The sequence below is a fragment of the Crocodylus siamensis genome, chromosome 3, assembly GCF_052110815.1.
Source record: "Crocodylus siamensis isolate JL-2025a chromosome 3, ASM5211081v1, whole genome shotgun sequence".
In the NCBI taxonomy this organism is placed as follows: Eukaryota; Metazoa; Chordata; order Crocodylia; family Crocodylidae; genus Crocodylus; species Crocodylus siamensis.
This window is the reverse complement of record NC_143397.1, coordinates 110,194,687-110,215,523: the sequence shown is the minus strand read 5'-3', so window position 1 is coordinate 110,215,523 and position 20,837 is coordinate 110,194,687. Positions and strand designations below refer to the sequence as shown.

The 20,837-nt window shown below is 45.4% G+C and overlaps 1 protein-coding gene across 1 annotated transcript; it reads right to left on the bottom strand.

Annotated features, from left to right (window-relative positions):
- Positions 1 to 13,045: 13,045 nt before the first annotated feature.
- Positions 13,046 to 18,694, bottom strand: TMEM271 (transmembrane protein 271). The gene has a single exon (XM_090038957.1). The coding sequence runs from the start codon at positions 18,565 to 18,567 to the stop codon at positions 17,485 to 17,487; it is 1,083 nt and encodes a 360-aa protein (XP_089895083.1). The 5' UTR covers positions 18,568 to 18,694; the 3' UTR covers positions 13,046 to 17,484.
- Between the last annotated feature and the right edge of the window lie 2,143 nt (positions 18,695 to 20,837).

Here is a 20,837-nt window from a genome sequence, read left to right as displayed (position 1 = left end):
CATTGGCCCTCTTCCAGTCCTCAGGCACTTCTCCAGAATGCCATGAATTGTGGAAGAGTTTAGCCAGGGGTTCCGCAATGACTTTGGCCAGCTCCTTCAGCTCTTGGATGAAGATCATCTGGTCCCACTGACCTGTATACATCTGATTTTTTTAATTGGCCATACATCAATTCTACAGCTATAGTAGGAAGGTGATTATGCCTACCGTGCTCATCCTGTACTCTACCTGGCATTGTTTTTCCCTTGGTTTGGTGAAAGACTGAGGTGAAGTAGTCATTCAGGAGTTCAGCTTTCTCCTGGATGTCAGTAACTTGAGTTGTTGAGCTATGGCCCCACATTCCCCTTTGTTTTCCTTTTGTTCCCTATGTACCTAAAGAAGGACTTCTTATTGTCCTTGATTCCTGTTGCTAATCTAAATTTAGTCACCACTTTAGCCTTTCTTATCTGTTCTCTGCAAATGCGGGTTGTCATGGAATAATCCTCCTTGGGGCCCACCCTGAGCTTCCATTGTTTATAAGCCTCTTTTTTCTTTCTTAAGAGGACTGTGATTTCTGTGTTTAGTCAAGAGAGCTTCCCAGCCCCCCTGCTACCTTTTCTCTGCATGGGAATGGGCTTCCTTTGTTCTTCAAGGATCATGTTATTAAGGAACAACAACTCTTTGTAAACACCTTTCACCTTCTGTCCCTGGTCCCACAGCAGTTCCCCTACTAGTGACCTAAACTTGTTAAAATTTGCATTTTTGAAGTCCCAGACTTTAATCCTGCTATGAGATTTGTCTGCCTTAGGTCAGACAGTGAACATGATGGTTTCATGGTCGCTATCACCCAGACTTCCCTCTATATTTAAGTCTATATTTGGTCTATATTTAGACTAACACGGCTACAGCCAGCACTAGGGTGGTCATCATAGAGGACATTCTGGCTTTCTCTGTCCCCTATCTTCTATTGATATGAAACTGGATGCCTTTATGTCTTCTATTGTTCTCTTGAAGAAAATAGAGGACATAAAGGTGTCCGGTTTCATATCAATAGAGGACAGAGGACAACTCGACTGTCCTCTATGATGGCCACCCTAACCAACACCCCAGAAAAATAGGTGTTGTATGTTAATGCAATATAAATCATGCAGTTAGTCATGCAGGTCACATTAGTCTGGGGCAAAATACTTGGGAAATTTTCACATGATGTTATGATTAGAAGAGGAAAGACCCCACATATGGTAACTGCATTAGTATAGAATTGTAAGCTTGTACGGCATTCTTAGACAATGATTTTAGCATACAGCGTACAATTGGAATAAGGGTCATTATTTTATGATTCATTGAGGCCTTTGGGAAGCAAAAGTAGCCTTAACCCCAGTAAATGAACAGAAGAGGGGAGCAGATCTCTCTTTGGCTGCTGCCACTGCTAGATACAGGGAGGAGCAAATATAGTCTCATTATCCTTAGAATGGTATCCAGGGAAACTTCAGAAGCTGTCTAGCAACCACGCACTAGGAAAATGAAGTTCCTTAATTCCTTGAGTGTGGTTGCTAGGGTCTATGTAGTGCTATCTACCTACATCTCCATATAGGAGTGACTGCCATAGAGAGTGATTATTTTCCTTTCTGTAATAATGTGGGGCTGCTGAAGGGACTATGAGTTGGAGTCCTCGGGTCTATAGGACAGCAAAGGGGAGCAGCACTGGTCTGACAGATTGGAATATAAGAATTAGCTTAGTGATTACAACTGCTAGCAGAGCATTAACTCCCTGTGAATCTAACCTGGATTCTTCCTCTCCCCATTTGATAGTCCTTTAATTGTTCCATCAGCCAACATTTTTATTTTGCTTGAAGATCCTGGGCTTCACCTTGCTCCATTTGCCTCTAAATGGATCTCTCACTACTCTACTGTCAAAGGGTTATTCTCAGTAAATGGAAAAGGATGACCTGTCTGTCCCCTGGGGACTGGCTTTCTCAATAGAAATGCTTTCCTTTGCAGACAACAGCAATGACAAAACTCAGCCCTTCTGTGACAAGCTAATCACAGGTACTAAATGCATTTGTCTTTTTATATTATGGTCCCTGAAGGATTGACAGACCACTGACTTCTGAGGCTCCATGTGTATAGATCATCTTACAGTGTTGATGTTAGGCTTGTAATCTGTCTCTCTTTATTTTTGTGTATCTCCCTTATGATATGCTTTTTAATAAATGTCATTAGAAAATCATTAATTTCCTTTTGATCTGAAATGTGTTCTGTTGTTCACTTCTTCCTCTGAAAATTCAAGCAACAGAGTGGACCATGCATCCACATTTCTGCCAAAGAAAAATGATAATATCTAATACCAATCAAGTTGGGTTCTATCACTGTTATTCTTGTGGTGTAGAACCTTCCTGCACCAGGCCTCTCTCTGGACTGGATTGTAGATTTGCTACTCCTTGTGCAGCAGTTCCTGAGTGTTGTGCTCTTGCTACTCTTTGGGCAGGCAGAAGGGTAGGGGAAGGGGTGGGCAAAACCTCAAATTTCTCCCCACCACATTAATGCAAAACAGAAACTGGAGATTTGTATCTGTCCTAGGTTCTTATATGCTCCTGTAATAACTTCTGTTAATTTTTATGAGACAAAGATTTTGTCTGATATATTTTATTGGACTAACTATATAGTTGGGAGACCTGTTGGACAAGTTTTGGGCATCAACTGACCTTCCTTAGGTCAACTATACAGTTGGTCCAATAAAAGATATCAGAAAAAATTCTTTGTTCCATATAATTCTTGGACCACTGTGGCTGCAATAACACTCCAACCCTACTATATTAGTTTTATGTAAGATTAGAGATGCCTAAAACTCAAGAGGTTTGGATTCAAATGAATAAAACTTCATAAATCTGAAGTTTATTGGGTTTGGCCAAAATTTTAAGACATCAATTCACTAAGCTTTGGACTCTCACCACAGCACCAGTATGTTTCCTTCATGGGCCTACTTTGTTCTCTGAACAGATTCTAGGCTGGCACCTGTCTCCTACTTCTCCACAAGAGAGATCACATCTTCAGGAAAGCTGGGAAGACTCTTTCCTTCATCTGAGTCATGGTATCTACAGGCCTGATATGCTGCTGCTTTTCATTCACTATTGGTGTTGTCATCTAGGAATGTCCGGGCATACTACTCAATTCTCTTGGCAAGACCTCATAACACCTCTATTTAAGGCCCAACTGTACTACTTCTTGAGAGTGTGTAAAACTACTTGATTTTAGATCTAAAGGTTCTGCTCCAGAGTGCACCTACCATATGGTTTTAAAGTACAACTGGAACATATAAGTGGAATGTCCTTTCCATGTATAGATTAGAATACAAGGCAGTCGAGACGAAGAGACTTAATGGTGGGGGTCTACTACAGACCACCCAACCAAGGGGAGGAGCTAAACTGGGAATTCTTAAGTCAGTTCATGGAGGTAGTTAGGTCAAAGTAAGTGGTCATCATGGGTGACCTGAACTTTCCAGACATCTGCTGGGAAGAACAGTCAGCCAGGTCTGACCGCTCACGTAAGTTCCTAGCCAGAGTGCAGGACCTCCATCTAACCCAGGAGGTGCACAGCCCCACCAGGGGAGACGCCTTGTTGGACCTGGTGCTGGCCACTGGCAATGACCTGGTGAGGGGGCTGCAGGTTCTTGACCACCTGGGTGACAGTGATCATTGCCTGCTGGAATTCACCATCCAGCGCAAGGTGGCAAAGGCCTACAGCAAGGCAGCAGCCCTAGATATCAAGAGGGTGGACTTCAATGAGGTAAGGAGAATAGTTGGCGAAGCACTGAGGGCCCAGCACTGAGGGGAGCCAGGTGTCCAAGAAGAGTGGTCACTCCTTAAGAAGATGATCCTCCAAGCCCAAAGGGAGGTAATCCCAACATCAAAGGGGGCAGGAGGGCATAAAAGCCCCCATGGCTCACCAAAAGCATCTGGGAATGTCTCCTAGCTAAAAGGGAGGCACACACCCAATGGAAGGGAGGGGCCATCACCAGGGAGGATTATACTGTGGTTGCTCAGGGATGCAGGGGGGCAGTCAGGAAGACCAAGGCGGAGATGGAACTGGGACTAGCTTCCCGGATCAAGGACAACAAGAAGTCCTTTTTTAACTACATAGGGGGCAAAAAGAAGGTTCTGGGTAATGTGGGGCCCCTGCAAGACATGCTAGAAAATTTGGTCATCACACCAGATGACAAAGCTAACTTATTTAAAGATTTCTTTGCCTCCATTTTCCTCAGCAGGGACCAGAACAGCCACCCGCTCTCTGGGTCCCCCTTAAGCTCCAGGGGAGGTGCACCTAGGCCAAGGTTTTGTAAGGAACTAGTTAGGAACTTCTGGAGGGACTGGATGTATTTAAATCAGCTGGTCTGGTTGATCTCCACCCTAGAGTACTGAGGGAATTAGCTGAGGTCATTGCGGGACCCCTGGCACGGCTTTACAAGCACTCATGGTGCTCAGGTGTGGTGCCAGAGGGCTGGAAGAGGGCCAATGTGGTTCCCATCTTCAAAAAGGGTAAGAAGGATGACCCAGGAAACTATAGGCCAGTTAGTATTACCTCAATCCTGGGTAAGTTTTTGAGAGAATTATTCTGGCACATGTCCACGAGGAGCCAGCAGGGGAGATTATGCTTAGGAGCAACCAACATGGGTTCATTATAGGCAGGTCCGGTCAGACCAACCTGGTGGCCTTCTATGACCAGATCACCATTTCCTTAGATGCAGGGGTAGCAGTGGACATAGTCTTCCTCGACCTTAGGAAGGCCTTCACCCCGTGTCTTAGTGTCTCACCCCGTTCTCACTAAGAAAGTGGGGGACTGTGGTGTCGACACCTACATAGTCAAATGGGTCACCAACTGGCTGGAGGGCCACACCCAGAGAGTGGTGGTGGATGGGTCATTTTCGACCTGGAGGGAAGTGGGCAGTGGGGTTCCGCAGGGCTCAGTCCTCAGGCCCGCACTGTTCAACATCTTCATCAGTGACTTGGATGAGAAGGTAAAAAGCACCCTGTTCAAATTTGCTGATGACACTAAGTTGTGGGGGGATGTGGACACGCTAGAAGGGAGAAATAGGCTGCAATCAGACCTGGACAGGTTACAGGGGTGGGCGGATGAGAACAGGATGGGATTCAACACCGAGAAGTGCAAGGTGATGCACCTGGGGAGGAACAACCGGCACCATAGCTACAGACTGGGGAACTCCCTCCTCGTCAGTACAGAGGCAGAAAGGATCTTGGAGTCATCATTGATGCCAAGATGAACATGGGCCGACAGTGTGGGGATGTATCTCAAGCAGATCCAATGACGTTATCCTCCCCCTCTATGCGGCACTGGTCAGGCTGCAGCTGGAGTACTGCGTCCAGTTCTGGGGGCCACACTGCAAGAGGGATGTCGACAACATGGAGAGGATCCAGAGGAGGGCCACTCACATGATCGGGGGCAGCAGGGCAGGCCCTGCGAGAAGAGGCTACGGGACCTGAACCTGTTCAGCCTCCACAAGAGAAGACTGAGGGGGGATCTAGTGGCCTGTTTCAAACTAGTCAGAGGGGACCAGCAGGCATTGGGGGAGTCCCTGTACCCCTGAGCACTACCAGGAGTGACTAGGATAACTGTCACAAGATGGCAGAGGGTAGATTTAGGCTAGATATCAGGAGGCGCTACTTCACTGTCAGGGCAGTTAGGATCTGGAACCAACTTCCAAGAGAAGTGGTGCTGGCTCTTACCCTGGGGGTCTTTAAGAGGAAGGTAGATGAACACCTTGGTAGGGTCATTTGACCCCAGTACTCTTTTCTGCCATGGCAGGGGGTCGGACTCAATGATCTGCTCAGGTCCCTTCCAAACCTACTAACTATGAAACTATGTACTTGAAATTGATGGTTCCCCTGGGAATAAAGAAAGAACGTTCTGCTGTTCTTAGGATTTTCACCCTTCCCCAGTGAATTCTAGCCATGTGAGAAGAGATTATTTGTGCCTGATGCACTTCCTAGTTACATGAATGTGCAGATGCTTATGTCAAAGAGCTCCTGTCACTGGAAAGCATTCTTCCTTTGTTCACTTTCACTAAGGAATAGTAACCATGTGGCTCATTAACCTCAGTATTAACTGTTTAAAAAGTGAGTTAATTTCATCCTGATTACAGCATGCCATGCTTCTTGTGCTCAGTCATTTAGAGATGAGTCAATATTTCCCCATTTTATGGCTATTGCATTGATTGCAGCCATTATAAAAATATGGGTAAAATTTAGCATAGTGATTCATTGTCAGGCTGTTAGGATAGGTACCCAGCATACCAATTAGGGCATGTAATTAACAGTGGAGCTTCTTGTGTTGGCTTACTGCAATTCTAATGTATTACCCAAAAAGGAATGGTTTTAAGACAACCTCACAAATATGTTGAAGACCCTTTATCCATATCCCTGGCAGTATAGCGGTGGAGATACTAGCATACAATTTTTAAAGTGTCACATAATTTATTGTAATAGAAAATTCTGTGAGTATATATTTTCAACTCACCGTTGATCCTCCTGTGGTGATGGTATGGCATTAAGGTATTTATCATCAGCTTAGTGAAAGGTTCAAAACACATATCAAATAAAAAGAACATATTTGTCTTGTACCTTCCTTGTGACAAACAGGGTGAGATGGCTACAATTTGTTACAAGTGAAGTTCTGGTTATTTGGAGCTGGCCAAGATCCAGTTTTAGTTCTGTGTGCCAATACATTTGATTGTCCATAAACAGCTCAACTCAGCTGAATCAAAAAATGTTTTCTTCTATATTACAAGGAAAAATGTTACTAAACTGGCCTGGGACTGGGTTAAGTGGAGCACATTCAGAATGAAACTGAAAAGTTTTCTTCAAAACACCTTTCAGCTTATAGCCAAGAAATGTTACTGTTTTCTGTTTCACAATAGACAGAGGCTAGGGCCCAGTAACATATGCATTTCTTTAATGTCCTGTCTCTCTTTGGTATGCTAGGACTGATTCCTGCATACTCTATTTCCTACAGTAGAGTTATTTCTGATTCTCACAAAAGAGGTCAGAGTTGGGCCTCTGGTTGGCAGATACTATTCCATATGTCATTAGTAGAGAGCTACCTAAATCATGCCAGAAATGTGCTGCACAAAGGCCCCTTAACCTTGCTCTTTTTGCTGCATGCCCCACTCCCCCGCAGCCCATCACTGATCAGCAGAGGAGGCCTGGCAGCCCTGCTGCTGACTGGTTGCTCCTGATTGGCTGGGAGGCAAAAACCATGGTTTTAAATATGCTGCAATTTTTGCCAGCCGGCTGATCAACAGTGGGCAGTGGGGCTGCCAGGGCCCCTTGGTCAATCAGCAGTGAGAAGCAAAAACCACAGCATTTTTAAAACCATGGTTTTTGCCTCCCAGCCAATCAAGAGCAAGTGGTGAGTGGCAGGGCTGCCAGGCTCCCTCCACCAATCAGTGGGAGGTGGGGAGGGGTGCAGCGAAAAGAGCAAGATTAAAGGAGCTTCCCTGCAGAGCACTCCTAGTGTGATTTAGGTAGGGCCATAAGTCATTAACTTTCTTACCCTATTATAAATGTGTGGCACAGAAGTTACTATGAGCATGCAAGTTTATAATATTCCATAGGACATCATGCTATTTGTCCAGGAGTATCCCAGGAGCAGTTATTTGTGTTGAGTGCCTGAATTTGTTTTTAAAGTTAGAGTCACTACATGTTTGTGTTGGATATGCTGCCTTCTCCTTTGAACAGTACAATTGATCATACCAGTGAAGAAATATAGTGCATGCATTTCCTTGGGAAACTGTGTCTTCCCTGCTTTCTGTGCCATAATTAGAGTAATTAATCATTGCTGCTTCCACTTTCAAAGTTCCAGGCTAGAGTATATTGTCCTCTTGTGACAGAGCAAAATGTGAACTCTGTCCTTTACCCGATACTTTGCTGGTGTGGCCTTTATTATTAGTGTCTTTATTTCTGCCACCTTGTACCCTGAGAACCAGAGCTGCAAACATTAAAAACAAGAGTTGATGTGACCCTTAAGGAAGACGGAAGGGGAATGCCCAAAGATCTGTGTTGTAGTTCTCAGTCAGGTTTACTGCACTTCTGTTTCTAAACATCTGATAAGCAAGCCTGGCTTTCTATTTGTTTAAGATCAGCTTCTATCAAAGCTTTTCTCCACAATGTCAAGGGGTTTCTTTATCTACCAAGAGGCAGCTGAGAAATTTCCTCAGAGAACTCCCATCACTCAAGTACTCCAGTCCTTATTGGTGGACTGTCACTTTGTTGACCGAGCACATCTACGGCCTCCCACTTTTCGTAATTTACACCTTGCAATCCAGCATGAATGAAGGACAGCATAAAGCTCTGCTGTTCTTTGAGTAGGCTAGAGACTTAGTTTATGGTCCTGGGCATTATAGTGTGGTTTCTGCTTCTCTATGCAGGGGAAGCAAAACACATTTAATCCTTTTCCTTGTATAGTTTATTTCTCTCCCTTCCCATCACTCTTAATAGCTGATGCATTGTTGGAGCCAAGGCAATACCCATTCCCAGTCCTAGGATGACCAGGTCAAGAAGTAATATCTCTGTGCTCAGTCTGGTGATGAGAGGGCAGCCCATTTGGGGAAGAAGAGCTCTTTGTACCTCTTGTTCCCCTATATGAGTGCATATCAAGCCCAAAGAAATTTTGAGGCAATACTCTATTAACAGTTCTTACAAATAGTCTGATTACTTTTGGGACAAGACACGTATAGCAGGAGGCTCATAATGGAGTGTTTATCACATTTATTGCTGCAGGGTAGTTTGGGGTATGCATGTGCATATTCTGTAGTGCCATACTCAGTTAATGGTCCTGTTGCTTTCAGTGAGATGTCATGTGGAATAATGTACTAGACGGTGCAAGCTGAGGATTATTGTAGTTTAGCTCTGAATATATAAAAATGAAGCAGCATATGTATGCATGAACATGACAAATATCTGCTAAAAAGGGTACCCAGTCAGTTTCAATCAGATATAAGATAAAGTTTGAATAGCCATCAGGAGCCAAGAGAAGCTCTGGTTTTATATGGTAGTCAGTTGAAATCTCCTGCTGTCATTAACCTTTGCTGCATATTTGTACAAGATTTAAAGGAAACAGTGCAATAAAATATCCACTTTCCTTAGGTGCACAGATGCCCTCACCATTTTTACATTTGTCAGCTCTACAGTCTCTGTAAGGAAGCAAATTCTTGGGTCTGAGATGTTATTTAAAATTAGTGTTTTTGTTTGTTTTCAGTTGTTGCTGAAGGTGTGATAGACTCCTGCAGTCCAGCCCTTTTTATGCTTTTTCATGCTTGGCTGCTGAGATGCATTTGCTGGAACAAGGCCAGGACTGCTTTTTGGCTTTTGCGGTAAACCAATATGTGGGACCTTTCAACAGAAATACTCATGCTTAGGATTATGGTTGTGCAGTTTTTTTATGCAGGCAAAACTCCCACAGACTTCGGTGGGGGGTACACAAGACCAAAGACCTACAATGTCCCTGCATAATCTTTTTTGTTTTGTTTTTAAACTGTATACCTGCAGGAGACTAACTGGCTTTTCTCATGTTTCATTCCTCTGTTCTATCTGCTGTATTCCCAACCAACCTCATAATTTTGCATGCCATGGCATTCTCCCACCTAAGTACAGGGGGAGGAGGGGCATCTTGCCTTCACTTTGCTTCTGTGGCAGTTACTCTGCTGAGGAGACACAAATTAGACAGCTGCCTGGAGACTTTTGGCTAGTAAGTCTTAAAGAGATCAGTCAGTTGGGAGAGGAGCACAGGGCCCTAAATGTCTAGCTCTTGTATTTGTGTTCAGAGGGAAGTGAGGATGGTATGTTATTCAATGAGTGCCTCTACATGTTCATTAATGCACTGTAAATACGGCACATTAAGTTAGTACCTGTAATGATAGGTGCTAACTTAATGTGCTACAATCAGCGCTATTGCGCGTTAGCACAGAAGAACACTTTTTAGTGATGTTAATCTGTATTAGACTAAATCAACTGCACATTAGCACAGGTTTCACCTGCCCTGCTAATGTGCAGTAGAATTAGTCTTAGTCTTCTGCGCATTGTCTCATGTAGATGCACCCAATGACTCCTTATCTATCATGTTTTCGGAGACCTTTCCTCAGCTCTTTTCTTTTTACCTGTGGCTCCAGCAGATGAGTGAGAAGGACCATTTTGCTTTATTCACGATGCTCAGTTGTGCTAGAAGTTAATGAGATAAATGTAGAACCTTGGCAAGCAATCCTTCTCCAAATATTTTATAAGCAGGGCCAGGGTTTTTACTCAAACTACATTTCTATTCCTAGGCCTGCCTGCACCAAGATACACGAATCCAAACTACAGTGAGCCTGTTAAGAGAGAGTCATTAAAGCCTTGCATGAATGGCATACTGATATAGCAAGTACTGGCTACAAATGTGGTAGCAAATACCTGCTTTCTTGGAGAACTGCAGCAATAGGATATTCTTATGAGCATGTATAGGAATGTGAAACCAGTGTGCACAAAATTAGTGTTCAGAATAAAACCTGGTGCAAATTGTATCCCTTGGCAGTTCAGGGTAACTGTAGGATTTCACAGCAAGTAGACAAGGAGGTTGACGTTCTGGTTAAACTCTGTCCAGTGAAGCAATCCAACTGCTCATGGTTGACAGAAGCACCTGTCTGTCCCTTCAAACATGCTGATGTTGCACTTTTGGGATTTGTGCAAAATCATGCTACTGAAGTGCAAAAAACTTTTTTTTGCTTGATCCTAAGAGTAATACGTGTCCTTTCTGTTTCTGAGCATCAGTTTTAGGAGCCCAAGAAATCCCTCATATCCGTATTCCTCTTCATTTTCAGAGAAGCCCAGATTAGATCATCATGTCTGGTTCTCTAAATCTTCTACTTCATCGTTCAGAGAACGTTCACATTTTAGTCCTGTATGTCTTTGTTTTCTAATCATGTCCACTCCTTAATGTCAGAGTAGTGTTCCCTTCCCCCACTCCCACCTGCTCAGTCTATTTCTGAAAATTGCATAAGTTGCTGTTCATAGTACTCATGCAGTCCTTGATTATATATCATAGATGACCAAGACATCCTGGAAAGATTCAACAGCTTTCAGCATACTTGCACATAGTTTCAACCGTTCTCCAAGGCTCTAGACCATCTTTCATTCATTCTGAGAAACATATAGTCTTCCAGAAATGGCAGACATTTGGGACAGTAGCAAGGCAGAAAATACTTAAAAATTTTCTTCTTTTTGATGGAAGCCATATTTGCAGTATTTTCTCACTGTTTTTTGTAGGATCAATTTGCCTAATAATTAAATAACGAACTGAGTGGATGTGCATCCACACATCTTATGTTAAGAGTAGTCCCGTTTGGATGTCTGTGTGATTATATTAACTGTCATGCATTCTTTATTAAAATTACATGCACGTAAAGGATGTGTGAAGTCTGCTTAACAACCTTTTCTATTCAGCTTTTTCAGGAGAAAGACTGTTTCCCTGTCTGTGGTACTACCATGCAACTTTGACACCCTCGTCAGTGACAGACCACTACAATTTGAACCTCTATGTTAATTCTACCAGGCCTGATCTGGCAAGGTGCTGAGTTCCTCTAATGATCTCAATAGGAATTAAAGGCATGTGGTATCTTGCAAGATGAGGCAGGCAATTTCCTTAAATTTGCTTACTAATTTAAAAGCCTTAGAATTTCAGAGAAAGTTTGCCATGTTGGCCTGAAGTCAGGCAGAGACATGGCAGAAGTTTATCCCTTTCTGAATTAGTTTCTAAAGTACCACTCTGCCCTGTCTTCTGCCTTAAGATTTCAGTAAGTGTTTTTAATGGAAAAACTTTTACACCTTCTCTAAAACCAACTTCTCAAAAACAAGATTCTGAAAAGTACGTGCCTAGAATAATCCCTTTGTATATTTCTCCATCATCTAATCCAGTTGTTTCATCTAAAATGACAATGGCTTTGGACTGCAAGGTTATTTTATCCACAGAACAATAATATCACTCTGAGCTTCCTCTCTTCACCTCACTCTTGGTCTACAGTGACCACGTGAACAGATAAAATAGCCTATGTGTTTCCCAGATTTTGGCCTTCTGTACCAAGTGACAACTGTAGTGCTGAGTCGTATGATGTTCAGTAGACAGCTGTTCCCTAGGGACAGGACTGAAACCGCTGACTCATTCACAAACAGCATCAACTAAACATCCAGCAACAGCTATTAGACATACTCAAATGAGGTCACAATAGAAGCAGAAATCTAGAAGTGTAACATCAGATATTTCTACTATCCATCCCCTGAGGCACCTGGTCTTCTGGGAGAACAACAAAATGTTGATCTTTCTTTACATATGCTAGAGCAAATGGAGAGAGAACTAATTTTAAAATAGACAGCATAGAGCTAGATGGAGATATTTTCTAATGTGTTCTAGTAGAATCATTTACTTTTGTCATTGCGGTGAGATCTTCCAAATGTCTAAAACGTAACATAGGAATAAATGAGCCCTTTCCAATCCTATGTTCCTAAGCTACTGTTGGATAACAGTGAATTATAGCTGCTATACCTGCCTGTAGGGTAAACCATCTGTGCAGAGGGATAAAGTGAGCATTTGGGCACCTAAATCCTATGTTGTGAGTGCAGAAAATTATGCTCAGGCTGGTCCTCCACACAGGGGTAAATTTCACCCATAGACAGTTATTTAACAGAATGGTCTCTGCACTGATATTGTAATGTCAAGAAGATATCAAAGCAACACAAATAAATTACATACACTAATTAAATTTCAGTGACAGTTGGTTCTCTGGCTCATTCTGGACCCAGGACAGTACAAACTGAATTACTGCAACACATGCATCACATGGAGAATTTTTCACAACCCTGTGAACATCATTTTATAGCAACTAAATTCCTTTTAGTTTCAGTATCAATGATTTATTAAAAATAAACATCATCTATTAGTCACATTCAATAGCTGCTTTTAAAGGCTAATGGGCCACTTAGAAAAGAATAAACTTTAGAATGTACAATTTACATAAGGAATTCAATCTCATTTCCCCTTTCTAATTTTACTTGGAGTTACGATTCTGTATTAACAAAGACACTTGTATTGTGCCTAAAAATTTCATTTATCTGAAATGACGCCCCCCTCCCTTTAATCTAGACCAATTTTTGCTTTAAAAAGTAATCCAAAACCATGTGAATTCTTGATGGCCAAAATATAGTTGCATAATGTGCTGAGGTAAACTTTAAGCCACAGAACACGCTTATGAATTTTATGCCAGGATTCCACCTGATGAAAATGCAAATCCTTTAAAAACTGGCAACTATATCTAACGTGAGTTGCTCTGCCAGGCATCACGATAAGACAAGAAGATGAAATGAAGAGCATTAGGCTTTTCTTATTGGATATGCTGTGCTTTAAAACATATTTATTGATCCTAAAATTACAATATCAATTATTGACATTTTGTTGAGGATCAATATCAGATTCAATGGCAAAATGAAGAAAAGGTGTTCATATATACTGAGTCCAAATGCAGAAACAGACTGCCCTCATCACGTGAACTTTAAGAAACCTTTTCTGATTTAAACATTACATTTGAAATGTATCTAAGTTGTACCAGCCACCATAGTGCTTTTTGGTGTACCAAAGAAGTCCTACAGTGAAATCAAACTTAGAGTAAGAATTGTACTAGTTTAATACCACTTTCTTCTAGCATCAAATGCTCCCTTTTAGATTTACATATGCCCTGTCTGTCAATTACAATGCAAAATAAATAACTGAATTAAGCAAGGATGTTGGAGTGTGAAAATAAGTCATCAGAAATGCTAACAGGCTGGTAGGATTTTCTTTTCTGGCCAATTCTGCTCTTGCCAAAGACAATAGGCCCAATTCTCCACTGGTTTATCCCTAGTGGAATCAGCTGCACTTGTGAAAAGGATTTGGAAGGTAGAAGGTAAACTACTACCCAGTCAGTCCAGTTGGATGTTACTCCTCCTTGACATAACACAGTGCAAACCAGTGAGAAATAGGGCCCAATAAGAGAACTGCCATTGACTTCAGTTAAAACAAGATGGGAACCTACATACATATGTACAAATGTGCACGCTAATTATTTTATTGTTGCCTTTCCCCAATTTTAACATCTGTAGAATAAAATCTACAGTTCAATGACACGCAACAGATAGGTTTTCCTTAACCATGGTATCAGATATCATTTAAAATTATTATTATGAGTCCTCCGAAGTAATTAACCTACAATTTTAATATTTGTTACACCAGCCTATTTTCAGTTTCAACATAGCATAGTTTATGCACTCCAGCATTATTGCTCAATAGATATAGTGATGATTTTCAAAATTATTAAAATGGCTCCACAACACTTTGATTATGCTTGTGAAGCTCCTCCTTGTACTTCGTATTTGTAAGTTTCTTCTCACTGAGAAATAAATACAAATGTATTTTACCATAAAAGTTAGTCACTGGATACCTGAAATGTTTGTACACCATCTTTAAGAAAACATGGCTTATTTGGTCAATTTGCCTGCTTAATTTTATTTTTTTTAAAAATGTGTATGACACCACAGGTTACTTTCCTTACCACTTCTGTCCCTATAAAATATACATATCCGAGTGCTAATATCTCACTGCTGTATCTGGTGTTGGGCCAGAAAAGACGAATACGTTGTTTTATATATGTTGGGTATAGTAACTATTTGCATATATGTTTGTGCCCAATCCTATTCCCACTGAAGTTGATGGGAAAAACTCCCGCTGCCTTTGGTGGGAGTTTGATTAGACTCTTTTCTTCCAGCATCTTGTCCATCCCTAAATTACACTGCTATTAGGAGGTAAAAGCCCAAGTGAAGAAAAGTAGAAATTCATGAGTCAAATGACTTTAAATAATATTTAAAGTGAATGGTATTTTGAAAATAAATACATTAAACAAAACAAAAAGTTCTATGAATTTAACAATCTTAGAAGTTCACTGTTTAAAATTACTTTCTATTTAGTCTATAGGTAGCTTTCTTGACTTCCCTTTTTTTATTCCCTGAGCACTGATCTTTGGAACAACTGGAATTTCAGAATTATCTAGTTCAATTCCTAGAATAGTTTCTTTAAATAAAAATACTAGTTTTTAACGTCAAAAATCAATGTCTTTATTAGAACTAAAGATAAAACTTACACTTAAATTAAAATATACAGCCAACATTAAATAAAAAAAGAAAAGAAACTTGCCACTAGGCTTCTAAAGCTGTGGCCTGATTTTCAGAGCTATTCAGTACCCAGTTATTCTCATGCAATTCAGTGAGAATTGGAGGATGCTGAGCACTTTTGTAAAACACGCTACAGTACTTATTTAAATCTCTCATATAAGAATTTAGGGTCCTTAATTGAATTACCCATTTCATTTTTAAAAATCTTGGCAATGTAATCTGTAGAATATGGATTTCTTGCTAAAATTACGCTGTTAATAAAGACTGTTGGTAAAGGAATAATATTTGCTTCTGCAGAGAGAGAAGCATAAAGCTTATTTTGAAGCTTTCAGTGGAACTTAAATGGTACAGAAGTTTTTTGCTGCCTTCTGCCCAAGAGAAAATTTCATCCAAAAAGGATATTTTTATCTGTAGATTCCCACAGTTTGGAACTGTGGGGAAAAACTTGAAATAGCTGCATTTGATCCCATACATAGATTATAAGACGTGTTATGAGTTTTATAGATACAGTTTGTAATTTCTAAAATTTCTAAGGCATTCTGCATTTTAGGCTATACAAAGTGTGCAAGTCAAGACACTTTAGAAAACAAAAATAGTGCAGAGAGGCTTCAACATTTTAGATTAGAACGTCATTTTTCTGATACTAAGGCTACAAATTGCTTCTCTCTCTCTCTCTCTCAGCTTCTCAAAATTTAAAAATAATCTTCTATCCACCACAAAACATATGCCCAAACTCTGGTTTCTTTTAACTACATTTCTTTCATGCTATCTGATACACTGACATTACATATGCAGCAGGCTCCAAAAAAAGGATTAATAGAATAGGTCATCTTTGATGGGATTCCATGGTAATATACGCTAACTGGAAAAGGGGGCAAACTAATACAAAATCTGAAGAGTGGCCTTTTTTCACTCTGTGCAACATTGAGTTAAATCTCATCCTTTTTAAAAGCACCTTAAGCACATGGATGCCATAGCTTGACTTTAATTACCACTTTCTCACATTCTTGGATCTTGGCATTTCACAGCTCAAATCTAAAATGAAGATTTAGAGGGGGGTTTTTTTGTTTTAATTTCTACAAGAACCCTTTGCGTGTGAAATCACGCCTTCAATTCTTACTTTTTTTCCTAACTTGAGTGAGGATTAAACTATAGGTCTGAAAACACATTTGGAAGGTACTTTTTTATAGCTTTTCCATTAAAATTGTGACCATCAGTTAAGGCTGTTTAAAAAGTGTGTGTGTGTGTGTAATATTCTTTTTAAAAAAAAACAAAAACAAACAAAAAAACCCTTTAGTATTCAAGCATACCAGATTGAGAAATTGAGAACAGCGAAATGAAAATTCTTTACAAGAGAGAAACCATGTAGTTGTACAAAAGAGAATCAAACTGCTCACTTGTGTAAAACAAAAATAAACCCTGCCTCGCATTAAAAACACAGAACCTGGTTTACAAAAAGGAATGTATGTGACATTTGGACTTCCTGCGAATTGCTGTATCCCACTGTTCTCTCAACTATTTTAGTAAAGGTTGTTAACTTGAAAATCGCAATTAATTTACCAAACATTTTCACTATAGACTTCTGAAAGCTTTTACAGTAAGAAGTTATCAACAAAGCAGGCACATTAGTGTACAAAAATGTTGCTGTTGATTTTCCCTCTTTCACTTTTTTTTTTTTTTTGAAAGTGCAGGATTTTTTGTTTTATTTTTGAATGTGCATCTTACAAGACCAAACGGCTTCGACTCACTAGATTTTAAAGAGAACTGAAATCTTCCAAGAAAGTGTAAACATAAGAATTCCCCCCAAACAGCTCTAGTAAACACACGCAATGTCTCTTCGGCAGGAAAAACGGATCCGCTGGAGAGGTAAAGACGCTTTGTCACACTTTTCTCCTGACACTGGCTGGTTACCATAAAAAGGATATAATTTCGTACTGTTAAAGCTGAAGAAAAAACGGCTAGGATGGTTCACTTAAAAAAAACAAACAAACCCAAAAACAAACAAACAAAAAAGACAGAAAAAAACTGGCCCGAGAGAAAGCGTGATGGGAGGAACCGACCCTCACAGTTTCTGGTCCGGCCTTTGAAACTTCACTCCTGATATTCAACAAGAGACAGACAAGAAACTCCGGCTGACGGGACCGTGGGAAGTGAAGCGGGGCCGCTGGCCGTCGTGTCCGCCGCCGCCTGAGCTGAGCGGCCCCGGGGGAGGCGGCCCGGGCCCCCTCCAGCTTCCCCGCAGGGCCGGCAGGGGCTGGCAGGGCGCCCCGGCTAGGGCCCGTTGGCGCGGGGCTCCCCGGGGTAGATGTCCTCGTAGGCCGGCGGCTGCTCGTGGGGCAGCGGGTAGCAGTAGGGGTAGGAGGCGTCGAGCTCGGGGTCCATGGGCGAGTAGCCGGGCAGCTCGACGGAGGGGTGGCCGCCGCAGTGCACCTCCACGCCGGCCTCGTCGAACACGTGGAAGACGCCCACGTTGATGTAGGAGACGGCCTGGAAGGGGCAGTCCCCCGGCGACAGCTCGGGCTCCTCGCTGGAGAAGATGGAGCCCTGGCTGTGCCGCTGCGCCCGCCGTCCGCCGCCCCGGCCCCGGCGCCGCCGCCGCCCGCCCAGCGCCTGCTGCTCCCGCTGCTGCCGCCGGCGCCGCCGCCGGAGCCCGCGCTGCTGCGACGCCTTGTAGTTCTTGACCAGCAGCAGGTTGAGCAGGCCCAGCAGGCACTCCAGCGCGTTGAAGATGGTGGACAGCACCAGGCCGCGCTGGTAGTCCCGCAGCTTCTGGCAGCGCAGCGCCACGGCCGCCGCTGCCGCCGAGCCCTCCGCCGCTGCCGCCGCCCCGCCGCCCGCCCGCGCCCGGGCCGCGCCGCCGGGCTGCAGCGCGCAGTAGTGCGAGTACTTCCGCTCCACCAGCGACACGGTGTCGCCGTCGATGACGGCCCCGGCGAAGGCGCTCAGCACGCCCAGCATGAACACCAGCACCCCCAGCAGCAGGAAGTTCTGCCGGCCCCCGGGGGGCGCCTTCTGCTCCGCCTCGGGCCCCGCGCCCGGCCCCGGCGCCGGCCCCGGCCCCGCCGCCGCCTGGGGCGCCGCCGCCGCCGCCTGCTCCGCGCCCGCGCCCGGGCCGTCGGCCGCCTCGTCGGGCTGGCGGCAGCACAGCAGCGCCGAGCCCAGCAGCGAGAGGCCGGCGGAGAGCAGCAGCCCCGAGTAGAAGGCGCCGGCGGCGGCGCCCAGGCGGAACGGCTCCCCCTTCAGCTCCGAGCCCAGCGAGAAGCACTTGAGGCCCACGGCGGCGGCGCTGAGCGCGCAGGCGAGCAGGAGGCAGCTGGAGAGCGCGGCGCAGGCTCCCCGGACGCCCCACTTCATCCTCCGCCGCTGCCCCGCCCGCCCCCCGCCGCCGCCGCCGCCGCCGCCCGCCTCCGCCGCCGCCTCCGCCCCCGCCGCCAGCCCGGCCTCATCCTCCCGTGTCCTCCTCGGCGGCCCTTCCCGGCGAGGCCGCCGCGCGCTGCCCGGGCATGGTGGCGGGGCGCCGCGAGCCCTCGGGAAGCGCCGCCGCTCCGCGCGCCGCCGCCGGCCGCAGTGAGCCGAGCCGAGCCGGGCCGGGCCGCGCACACGCTCCCGCCCCCGCCCGCCCGCTCGCTCGCTCTCTTATTGCCGCTCGCCGCCGCAGCCGGAGCCGATTAATTATTGATGGCAGCCGCCGCGGGGCGAGGCGAGAGGAAGCCGCCGGCTCCGGGGGGGCTCCCTCCGCTCCGGCGCCCCCCGCCGGGCCGCCGGGCCGGGCCGAGCCGCGCCGCGCCGGCAGCAGCCGGGGAGGGGAGGCAGGAGGGGCGGCGGAGCGGAGCGGAGCGGAGCGGAGCGGGGGGGGGGCCGGGCTTCCCGCCCCCGCTGGAGCCCAGCGCGCGCGCGCGCGCACCCACGGAGGCGCGCACCCACGGAGGCGCGCGCGCGGGCCGGGGCGCTGGCGACACCTGCCGCCGAGCGGGGAGCGGGCGCGTGCCCGGCACGGGCGGCGGGGGGCCCTCGCCCCGCGCCGGGACGCGGGAGCAGCGCGGGTTTGCTCCCGGAGGAGAGCCTGGGGCGGGCCGGCGCGGGGCCGGGAGAGGCGGTGGCTACGCGCCTTCCCGCGTGTATTGGCCGCCAGCGCGGGCAGGGACGGGCGCTGTCCGCGGCGGGGCAGCGCGGGGACACGCGCCCGAGGGCTGAGAGCCGCGACAGGCGGGCTGCTGCGGGCCCTGGGACATCGCTCCGCCGGGCAGCGCGGCCCCCTGCGTCTGCGAGTCGGAGGTGAAGCCCCCGTGAGCCCGGACATGCAGGAAGGGGCAGGGGAGGTGTCCCGCAGGGCACAGGGGGTCGCATGGGGGCTGGAGCTTGTCGGGGCAACCTCGGGCCTGGCGGGGGCAGCAGCTGCCATTTCCACTCCAGGACCCTGCCAGTGAAGTGCCTTCTCTCTCTTTCTCTCTCCAGGTCGGGCCCCCTGCAACTCCAAGGGAGGGGAGGCAGGATGCAATTTCAGCCCAACGCCAAAGAAAAAAGATGGGCCTGTAAGGAAGGGGGTGGCAGTGGCAGAGGGGACTAGACCTTCATGTTACAGACTTTTCTCAAGGAGACCTCCACCAAGAGGCAGCCAACAGACAGGGGGAAGCCCTGGTCTTTTGAGATCCAGAGTATTTATATGCTCTTAAAAAGTAGGAAGCCTTAAATGTGGATCTGGCCCCCAGCACAGAGCAATCCATTACATCCCTGCCTTTGCCTTGCTGGTTAAGAACCCAGTATTGGCAGGGTAAATGTGTACCTTATCCACTAAGGGTGTGTGTGTGTGTGTGTGTGTGTGTCGGCACGCCATATACATATCTTTACCTTTATCTTTACGTGTTAGTCTGACTCTATATGCATGCATACATAGACGCCTTGATGCAGGTCCTGGACTCATACATACATATACATGTTCGTCTATAAGGTGCACATTTACCCTGCCTTCTACCTGACTGCAGACTAACATAGCTAAATACATCTCTCTGCTCTCCTTTTCCAGCCTGGTGGGGTTTTTTGTTTTTTGTTTTTGGGGGGTGGTGGGTGGGGCTTGTTTGTTTTGACTGTATGGCTAGCTCCCTGGCATTGGCCAAAGCTGACTATTTTGGCTATCTTGTTCACATAGTGATTTGTTGCACCTTACAGCTGGGTGGTATTTCCAAAAGTCAACATCAGGAATTAATTTTGAATGGGCACTGTTGGTCACTCAAGCCCAGATTTACAAAGATATGTGCAAGGTGATACAGAAACTCACCTGAGTGTTTGTTCATCCTTCACAAGCAAAGATGACTGCATCCAAACAGGGGGTGGGGTGGGGTGGGGAGAAGAGAGAAAGGAAGTGGGAGAGAAAAAGGGAGGGAGAAAAGAGAAAGGGAGAAAGAAGAGAGAGGAAGGGAGTGGGGTGGGGTGGGGTAGAGGGTAGGTTGTTTGGGTACTTAGGTGACTTATAAGCCCTATCTTTGCCCTGAACAATCTGCTGCAGCAGGGGCAGGAGAGCGATGAGGACTGGATACAAGAGGTCCTCATTTTCCTGGCCATACACTTCCTTACCACCTCTGCAGTGTGCCATTACTTGAAGGCAGTACTCCGTTCTGGACCGATGA